General features: G+C 43.4%; 1 protein-coding gene across 1 annotated transcript in view; it reads left to right on the top strand.

Moving 5' to 3' along the window:
- Positions 1–9,134, top strand: part of itga10 (integrin, alpha 10) — a 24,399-nt gene extending 15,265 nt beyond the window's left edge. The window contains exons 9-30 of the mRNA XM_031853358.1: positions 1,064–1,229; positions 1,952–2,025; positions 2,111–2,255; positions 3,808–3,956; positions 4,106–4,249; positions 4,377–4,583; positions 4,679–4,809; positions 5,594–5,760; positions 5,919–6,061; positions 6,157–6,267; positions 6,363–6,448; positions 6,563–6,704; positions 6,807–6,899; positions 7,010–7,086; positions 7,222–7,311; positions 7,416–7,500; positions 7,961–8,071; positions 8,146–8,253; positions 8,342–8,455; positions 8,540–8,635; positions 8,724–8,837; positions 8,929–9,134. Of these exons, the coding sequence (XP_031709218.1) occupies positions 1,064–1,229; positions 1,952–2,025; positions 2,111–2,255; positions 3,808–3,956; positions 4,106–4,249; positions 4,377–4,583; positions 4,679–4,809; positions 5,594–5,760; positions 5,919–6,061; positions 6,157–6,267; positions 6,363–6,448; positions 6,563–6,704; positions 6,807–6,899; positions 7,010–7,086; positions 7,222–7,311; positions 7,416–7,500; positions 7,961–8,071; positions 8,146–8,253; positions 8,342–8,455; positions 8,540–8,635; positions 8,724–8,837; positions 8,929–8,982 (2,607 nt within the window). The 3' untranslated portion in view covers positions 8,983–9,134. The remainder of the gene's footprint in view (positions 1–1,063; positions 1,230–1,951; positions 2,026–2,110; positions 2,256–3,807; positions 3,957–4,105; positions 4,250–4,376; positions 4,584–4,678; positions 4,810–5,593; positions 5,761–5,918; positions 6,062–6,156; positions 6,268–6,362; positions 6,449–6,562; positions 6,705–6,806; positions 6,900–7,009; positions 7,087–7,221; positions 7,312–7,415; positions 7,501–7,960; positions 8,072–8,145; positions 8,254–8,341; positions 8,456–8,539; positions 8,636–8,723; positions 8,838–8,928) is intronic.
- The last annotated feature ends 139 nt before the right edge of the window (positions 9,135–9,273 follow it).

The raw sequence follows: 9,273 nt of genomic DNA, 5'->3' as shown, positions 1-9,273 counted from the left end.
TGTGTGTGTGTGTGTGTGTGTGTGTGTGTGTGTGTGTGTGTGTGTGCGTGTGTGTGCGTGTGTGCACCGTAACTGCAGACTGTGTTTTATACATCAGTGCAGGTCAGGAGCTGGAAGTGTGTGTTTGTGGAGGGGTTTATGCAGGGCCATGTATCTATACACACACACTTGTATTCTTATGTTCAAATTCCATTGCGTTTCCAAGTCCCTTAAATCTGTAAATTTGCTTTCAATTTTAACACAAATTCTTCTTTTCTGTCTTTATTCTTCTCTTTCTCTGTTCATGTAAAAGCCAGCGGCGGTTGGCAGCCTGAGAGGAATTTTATATGATCTTAATATACATATTTATATGTCGGCTCTCTACACACTGCAGCCCCCTCCATCCCATAACCCTGACCCCCTACCCTTTGAAAACAGAGGATTTCCTTAGTTTGCTTGGCAGCTGAAGTTACAGGGGGAGATTCTTGGGTTTGGTTTCTCTTATGGAATTTTTCTCATTTGTACTTCAGGCGTTAAGCCATAGGCCGCTGCTGCTACAGTATATCTTCTGCATCAGTCATCTGTTCACCTCGCGGCTACGCCTGCGCTCCTCATTTACAAATCTCTGGTGGCTACCATTTCCTCCGTTCTCCAGTCATCTTGTTGCCTTTAGGTGTTGCATAATTACCAGTAGATGACACAGGCAATGAATGTTTGTTTGGTATTTGGTATTGACAAGGCATGACAGAAATCCTCCCTTGGAATCTTGTGTTCCCAGTTTGATGCCCAAATGGTCTAATTTTTTAACAATGAATGTTTGTTTATATTCACTTCATTTACACTTAAATCCTGCAGCTCCGGGTTACTTGTGTGCTACTTCAGAGTAAATATCTTCTCTTCCCTCAGACTTCTATGATATATTTCTCTCTTCACTGTCCCTTCACAAACCTGGAGAAGTGTTTGCTTTGATACATGCCAAAGTTATGTGCATGTGCTCTATTTTTGTTGTTCTCACCCCCGTTCTCTGCTTTCAGCATTAAGCCATCATCTTTCTTCTCCCTCGTTCTCTCACGCTGGCCTCTAGGTTTTGGGTCATTACATCCGCCGGCAGCAGGACCCCGAGACGTTCATTAAAGAGATCAAGTCTATCGCCAGCGACCCCGAAGAGAAATACTTTTTCAATGTGACTGATGAAGCTGCGCTCAATGACATTGTGGATGCCCTGGGAGATCGCATCTTCACGCTGGAAGGTTTGTGATACGGGAAGAAAGGCTTTGGAGGAATGAAAGATGCAATGTTTAAAAAAAAGAAAAAGAAAGCAGCAACTTTTTTTAAAGTCACTCATGATTAGCACTGAGGATCTCAGGGGTTGCAAACCACATCATTTATCAGTCGAGTTCATTTTAAAAATTGGGTCACAGGATAGCATGGACTAGCTGTTGGTCACACATATTTTATTTACGTTGCATGACAGTAACACTGTCAGATTAATCAACACTACTTTTAATAAATGAATTAACTATTAAATTAGATTGACGTCTCCAATTGTCAACCACTATAAAAGGACACAAGCATGACGTTACAAAAACTGAAAGCAAAGTCTGAAATAGACGAGATAAAGGTGGAGAAAGAATATTTAGGAGAGGGTGGAAGAAAGTGTCGGAGGAAGCTGCAGAGAAAGCAAGAAAAAGACGGTGGAGGGAGTGTACAGCTTTCACAATAGTCGCGGGAACATGAGAGGAAGGCTGATGGAAAAGCGACGCCACTCTTGAATGTTTAGGGGAAATCAGAGAGGAAGGGACAGGAGGAGAGGAAAGGGTGAGGCACGTCTGCCACCTGTGGTCCTCAGGGTGAGAGGGGGTGCCAACGAGACTATCTAGATCAGATCCTGAGAGGGAGAGGAAGGAAGGAAGGAGATGTGTGAAGAAACGTGACGACGGAGAATGCTGACTTGCTCTCTCTACCCTTCTAGGCACACTGGGCTACAACGAGAGCTCGTTCCACATGGAGATGTCTCAGATCGGCTTCTCGACACACACACTGGATGTAAGCCCAGTAGCTGTTAATCTCTATGTGTGAAGTGCATGTGTTTTACTTGTGTGTCTCATCCATGCCCTGCTCCACTCTTCAGGATGGCATACTGTTTGGGATGGTGGGCGCCTACGACTGGGACGGTGGAGTGTTGAAGGAAGGGATCAACGGACGCATCGTGCCGCCCAGAGAGGCTTTTGAAAGCGAGTTTCCACTGGAGCTCAAAAACCATGCTGCTTATTTAGGTACCCGCATATCTCATCACTGAACATGATACCAAAAAGGACCATACTCATGTTTTTTCCATGTTAATGGATGTTGTTTGGACTCATCATGTGTCGGTCAAAAGCATTCATGTGTCGGTCAAAAGCCCAGACATTAGAAACTTTGAGCTGGATGCAGCACCCCAAATCCTCCCCCACCTACAAGGTCATTTGGTTATAATTTGATTAGGACTGCAACGATTATACACGCAATCAATTAATCGACTCATCGTTTCGTCTGTATCATAACAGAGAAAATACACTTTTTACAATTTCCTAAATCCCAAAGTGACATCTTCAAAGTATTTTGTCAGTTTTTTGTCTTTCAAGCAGTCCAAAACCCATATTCAATTTAATATCACATAACAGTGAACCTGGGGCCTTTTGGAGTCAGTTCACTTTGCCCAGTTCATATTAAACTTCATGTGATCCTTTACAAATCCTTCCAAATCCACGTTGCTTATTGTTTATCTTAACATGTGTTGTGAATAGAGACACACAAATGGCGGGGCCCCTGAAAATGTCAGTCTCCTCAAATCTGCTTTACTCATATGAACACATGCACATACCATCCATCCATTTCCTTTCCCCTCATCCTGGGACGGGTCATGGGTAGTAGTAGTAGACCTATACAGGAGAGAATGAACAATAAACAAACATTCATTGAATATAAATGTTTTCTAAAGAATCTTAAGATAAGTACATTTAAAAAAATCATAAAACAAATATAAAATTTAGAAAATAATCAAATATAACACTGAGCTTTGGCTTTGCTGTCAGATTTTTACAGTCAGTACTACACTGTCTGTAGCATGTGAATATAGTTAAACAGTGTATGGCCGTATGTGTAGGCCTACAGCCATGACGACTCCCTCTGCCTCCTTTCCATGAAGTAAACACAAGTTTGCGTGTCTGTATTCCCTGCAGCAGAGGCATCATAAGCATCAGTCCAAGGATTGGTAGGCCATACTTATGCCACCCTCGTGTGGAAAGGCTTCTGTCAGCCACACATGAATGTCTGTGATGGTGGTGTCACTCGCAGTATTATTGAAACAGTGAGGAATGTGGTTGAACTAATAACCCTGTAATGCAGCTACTGCCCAACACTGGAAACAGATTACATTCTACTAATAAATACAATTTATATTTTTGTTGTTTTAATAAGTAATGGTGAATATTTTGGTTCAAAATAAGATCTGCCCATCATTGCTTGAATATGAACATAATTACTGCTGGCCTCCTAAAGCCTGGGCCCCTGAATGCTTCCCCCTTTCCACCCCCTATAGGCGGGCCTGCTCGTGAAGTCAGAGGTCTTTTATACCAGCCTTAAAAACTCACCGCCCTCAAAGTAGGCTGAAGTCAGCCCACACTTTTAACAGCACGAATGTGTACTATGACGCAAACATTGACAAAAATATATACGGCCAACAAGATGTGACACGTAACTTGAATCAAGGACATTTTTATCATATTTTAACAGTGTGACTCTTGTGTTACATGATGTAAAAAATCATTTCATTATACGTGTTTCCAGGTTACACAGTGTCATCTGTGATCGTTGGTGACTGGAAGACGCTGTATGTAGCTGGTGCTCCTCGATTCAAACACAAAGGCAAAGTCATCCTGTTTGAACTCAGCGATGAGGGCGATGTCAACATTGTACAGGCTCTCAATGGAGAACAGGTAAAGCTGTCTAGTCATGAATCTCTCCTCAATCCTTCTGCCACCTTTGTTTGTTCTTAAGATAAAAGCCCAAATCTCATTTGATAAGAGATTGAAGCAAGGACTCCACCTAGTGGCAGTGAACTGAGAGCACATGTTTCTGTCTGTAGATTGGATCTTACTATGGCAGTGAGGTGTGTGGGCTGGATATTGACCAGGATGGCATCACTGATGTCCTTCTGGTTGCAGCTCCAATGTACCTCGGCTCAGGAAACAAGGAGACTGGTAGAGTTTACATCTACACCCTCAGTGGGGTAAGACAGCAGTGGCACTGATCATCTCCTTCTTCTGCTGATGGATTATTATTACACAACATTTATCAAACTCTTGTTAGGTTTCCATAACAGTTTCGACTGACAAAACCTCTTTCTTTTCCCCCAGGAGGAGGTGTTTGTGTCTAACGGTACGCTGAAGTCTGAGGACAAGTCCCAGGATGCCAGGTTTGGTTACGCCCTGGCAGCCGCTCCAGACCTCAACCACGATGGCTTCACTGACCTGCTGGTTGGAGCCCCGCTGGAGGACGAGCACAGGGGGGCCATTTATGTCTACCACGGAGATGGTATTTACATCATACACAATTACAAGCAGGTACTTGTTGTTTGCCTACAATTACATTTTCCCTGAGTGTATTTCAGTATTCAATCAAACTGATGTTTAATTTTCTACCTCTCTCGTCCTCTTAGCGTATCTCAGGGTCATCCATTTCCCCCTCCCTGCAGTACTTTGGCCGCAGTCTGAGTGCTCGGTTGGATTTGGATGGAGATGAGCTAATAGACTTGGCAGTTGGAGCGCAGGGCAACGCTGTACTGCTCAGGTGGGTTATAAGACGGAAGGGCATTGCCAGAACAGATTTTATAGCTGTAAGCACTGGGAGATAATGAAGGTTAACAGCACATTAAATGCACCCCTTATTGAGTGCTGCAGGGATAACGTATTTTTGTAGGCCAACCCGGAAGTTAGCTTCCCACGGTCCCTTCACAAGAAGTCAATGGGATTTGGGATTATTGCAGAAAATGAGCTTCATGGCAAACATACATTTTTTGATACAAGTTTTGTTCAACAAGGTAATCTTTACAATTGAACTCTACTTTAATGATTATTGAAGCATGAATGCAATAGTCAGAAAAAGCTCATGTGAGGCGACAAGCGAACTACAACAAACGAATTTCACCACGGTTGCATGAGCGAGAGTATGCACAACGAGGCTGTAAAGGCAGACTAGTCAGCATGGTGATGTTTTGTAGTTTTATTTAGCCACTAGTTAGCAACTGCCTTTTTTTAGACACTTAAAAGCTTCAGGAGAGGGGTATATACTGATGTATTTTATATTGTGGAACAAAATGTTATGACGTTAAACCTATTTTAAGCTTGTGATTCAAAAAACCTATTGACTTCGAGACGAGGGAACCGGTAGTTCAATTATGCGAACTAATTTCCAGGTTTTAGGACTCGTTCCCGCAGCCCTCTGTAGACAGATAGTTTTCACATTGAAAAAATAATTAATTAATTTCCTATGTAGACTGAAATGATCTACATTTTGTGGTGTCACATGGCTAAAACTGAAATCCTGTTTTATTCACTGTTCCTCCTGTGCCCAGCTCTCGAAGCATCGTCCAGATCAACGTGAGTCTGTCCTTCCAGCCTCACTCCATCAACGTCATTCAGAAAACCTGCCAGAGGGGCGGCAGAGAGTCAGCCTGTCTCATCGCCACCGCCTGCTTCACAACCGTCTCACGCTCCCCTGGACCACACAGCAACAGCTTCGGTATAACACTTTATATTCTACCCTCACTAATCCTCGTAACGAGGACTGTTAGTACTGTGAATTGGCCAGACACACATAATAATTAGAATGGGACTTTTCCCAACACTCACCATCTGTCCTAATCATAGACTGGTCCCAATTACCTGCTCTCTCCTCAGATCTGTGGGTGTCGGCCATGTTGGATGACAGGAAGTTGTCTGCGAGGGCGCTGTTTGACGAGAGCTCCCACCGGCAGACCCAGCTGGCAGTCCGAGTTCACATAGGACAAACTCTCTGCTACAAGCTGCCCTTCCATGTCTATGTGAGAGTTGTTACACACATCAACCACAAGTTTGAAATTGAAATGATGTGGTGACTTTACTTTATCACTAACATTTGTTTCTGTCTTTGTTGCAGGACACGGCAGATTACATCCGACCAATTAGCTTCTCACTGCAGTTTAAGATCAATAATACAGAGAGCGGTCCAGTGTTGGATGAAGGCTGGCCAACAACTGTCAAGAAATCTGTGAGTGGTTGTGATTTCTAACATCCTTATTGCATTACGTTTCCTCCCTCTGTTCTCCATCAAACACGCTGTCCTCTCCACTTGTACCTCTCCAGATCCAGTTCTTTAAAGACTGTGGTGAGGACGATGTGTGTACAACAGACCTGGTGCTACAGGCTCACATGGACATCTCTGGGACAAGGTACAGATTTGAGATATTCTCCTTATACTCATTTATTTCCACATCGGTTTATCAAGATCAGATATGTACTCAGTTGTTGGGTTTCAGTGAGTTTCCATTGTGTTTCCTCCACAGACAGAAGCCTTATGTGATTCGCAGCCCTCGTAGGCGTATGGCGGTGGAGGTGCAGCTTCAGAATAGACTGGAAAACGCCTACAACACCAGCCTGACGCTGCACTATTCACGCAACCTGCACTTCTCCAGCCTCAGTATTCGGGTATACCACACATAAATACTGCAAACACATGAAGAACCATGTTTAACTCACCATAAACATTTATACACACCACTGACAAACTCACCTTTTCTTTGGATGTAGGAGGATGCCCACTTCAAGATCGAGTGTACAGCACTTGGCGCCAACAGCCACTCGTGTAATGTCAGCTATCCAGTATTTCGCTCCCAGTCAAAAGTACGTCCGCACCAAGAAAATAGCTCCCATCACTCTCTTGACTTCCACTCATACTTCACTTCCTCCAGGTGAAATGTTTCACTGCAGCAGGTTGTTTTCTTTTTTTGAAGGTTAACTTCATGTTGGAGTTTGAGTTCAGCTGCACATCCCTGCACAGTCGAGTGCAGATGAAGCTTCGTGCTGGCAGGTAGCCGACTAAAGCAGCAAGTTCAACATACTCCGTACACGCACAGTTCACAAAATACTGAAAACCTCAATAAACATTTGGTTTTTCTTCTGTAAAAAGCACCTTCGTTTTTGTAACTCTCTGGTTCTTTTACAGCGACAGTGTCGAGAGAGAGGATACTTTGGGGGACAACAGTGTTCAGCTGCAGAGTTTTGTTCAGTATGAACCAGATTTGTTTCTTAGCAGGTATGTTTGCGCAGCATATTGTTTTGAAATTTCAACAATCAGATATTTTAGCTACTTTAAATATTTTTGCATCAATGTGTTGTTTTTTTTTTTTATCTGTGCAGTGACTCTAATTTGAACCGATATGAGGTCCACCCCACTCGGACAGTGTCGGAAGCAATTGGACCAGAATTCTACACTCACCTCAGGGTAAAGCTATGGCTCACATGCTCTTTTTTTATGAACTTTAATGCAACCCACGGGGTCAAGTTCTTGTAACGCTCTTGTCATCATCACTCTAAACTAGAATTACTGCCTAGCTTTTTGTATGCCTCTGACAACCATTTAAGTTGCAGTTTACGCACATGTCTGTCCAAAATGTCAACACTTCAAGATGATATCCTATTACACGTGTGTGAAAATTGTCATAAATATAATATACATTTTTGAGTAATGGCCAAAAACATGATTTGTGAGGTCACAGTGAACCTGACCTTTGAACAGCCAACATCTTATCAGTCTATCCTCGAGTCACATTGGACGTTTGGGCCAAATTTGTAAAAATTCCATCCAGTCATTTTGCAATCACAAAATGGGACGGACGGACTGTCGAGGAGGCATAAAAACAAAACGAGGCAACATTAGAGCATTTTTTTGTCTGTGCTTTTAGCTGCAGAACCTCGGCTGTTACTCTGTGAGTAATCTGGAGCTGAGGCTGCATCTGCCCTCCGTGGCTGCAGGAGACAGAGTCTTCATGACCGTCACTGATGTCTCACACAATGTGAGTAGTGCTGCTTTGTGAGTGTTTGTATCTCTCTTTTACATCAGATCTGACAGATTTAATTTGCCCCGTAGGCCACGGGAGTGAACTGCAGCGTGCTGAGTGATCTGGCACAGCTGAAGGCCAGACAGAGAGATGTACGCTCCCTTCATCCTGAAGACATGATGCAGAATGACATACTGGTGAGGCCTCTGGTAGCACAGTAGCTGCCGAACACTGAACACTGTCAGTATACAAGTTAACATGCATGTTTGATATCTATGTTTTTAGAACTGCAGCAGATCCTGGTGCACTGAGATTGTGTGTGAAGTCCAGCAGCTTCTCAGAGGGCAGACCGCCGCCATTCGCGTCAGTCGCCAAGTTCATGATGATTTTTTCAGAAAAGTGAGTTACACAACCGCACGCAGCCTTAATATTTCTGTCCTGTGACACAAACATTGGTCATCACCTCTGTCTCTTCTTTTGTAGGCCAAATACAAGTCAGTGAAGATAATAGGTGCCTATCACCTCGCAGCTCAGGAGACTAACCTTATTACTCTGGGCACAGGAACAGTCTGGAGGGAGGTAAGACGACTGTGGCAGGATTTTGAGAGGCACAATGGGAATGGAATTTTCTTTCTCCAAATCTCTCCCTTCATCCATTTTTCTGTAGACTGTACTGGAGGTGCTAAAGGGCCGGGCTATTCCCATCTCGCTGTGGATTCTGATTGGTAGCATCATTGGCGGTTTGCTGCTACTGGCCCTCATCATTTTCATACTATGGAAGGTATTCTCATGTTACATTTACCTTAAAATATCTTCAGGAAAATGAAGTGTCTTGTGGACAAAATATCAATCTCTATCTTATTTCTCGTCAGATGGGATTCTTCGCACGCAAACAGAGAGGAGAGGATGAGAACCACGAGGACTGAGTCCAACTTTTGCAACAGTCATTTGCCATGACGCCTACCACGTGAGCCGAGTCCACCTCTTTCCAGGCACAGAGACAATTTTGGACTCAATACGCAGATGCAACAGGGACCGCCAGGACCAAAGAGAGAGGGTCCAACGGAAATGCACTACCCACTATTTCCAGGGTCGGGAGCACTTATGTAAATAATCTTTTTCTAATTTTAAGGAAAAATCAAAGTGTCCTAAACCACAATTCTTCTATTTAATATACAGACATCTTCATGGTTTTACATTTCAAACAATCACGTTGC

Source organism: Anarrhichthys ocellatus, unplaced genomic scaffold, assembly GCF_004355925.1.
Source record: "Anarrhichthys ocellatus isolate YVR2014 unplaced genomic scaffold, GSC_Weel_1.0 scaffold13, whole genome shotgun sequence".
In the NCBI taxonomy this organism is placed as follows: Eukaryota; Metazoa; Chordata; class Actinopteri; order Perciformes; family Anarhichadidae; genus Anarrhichthys; species Anarrhichthys ocellatus.
Note: the sequence above shows the minus strand (reverse complement) of the source record. Positions and strands in the feature narration are given on the sequence as shown.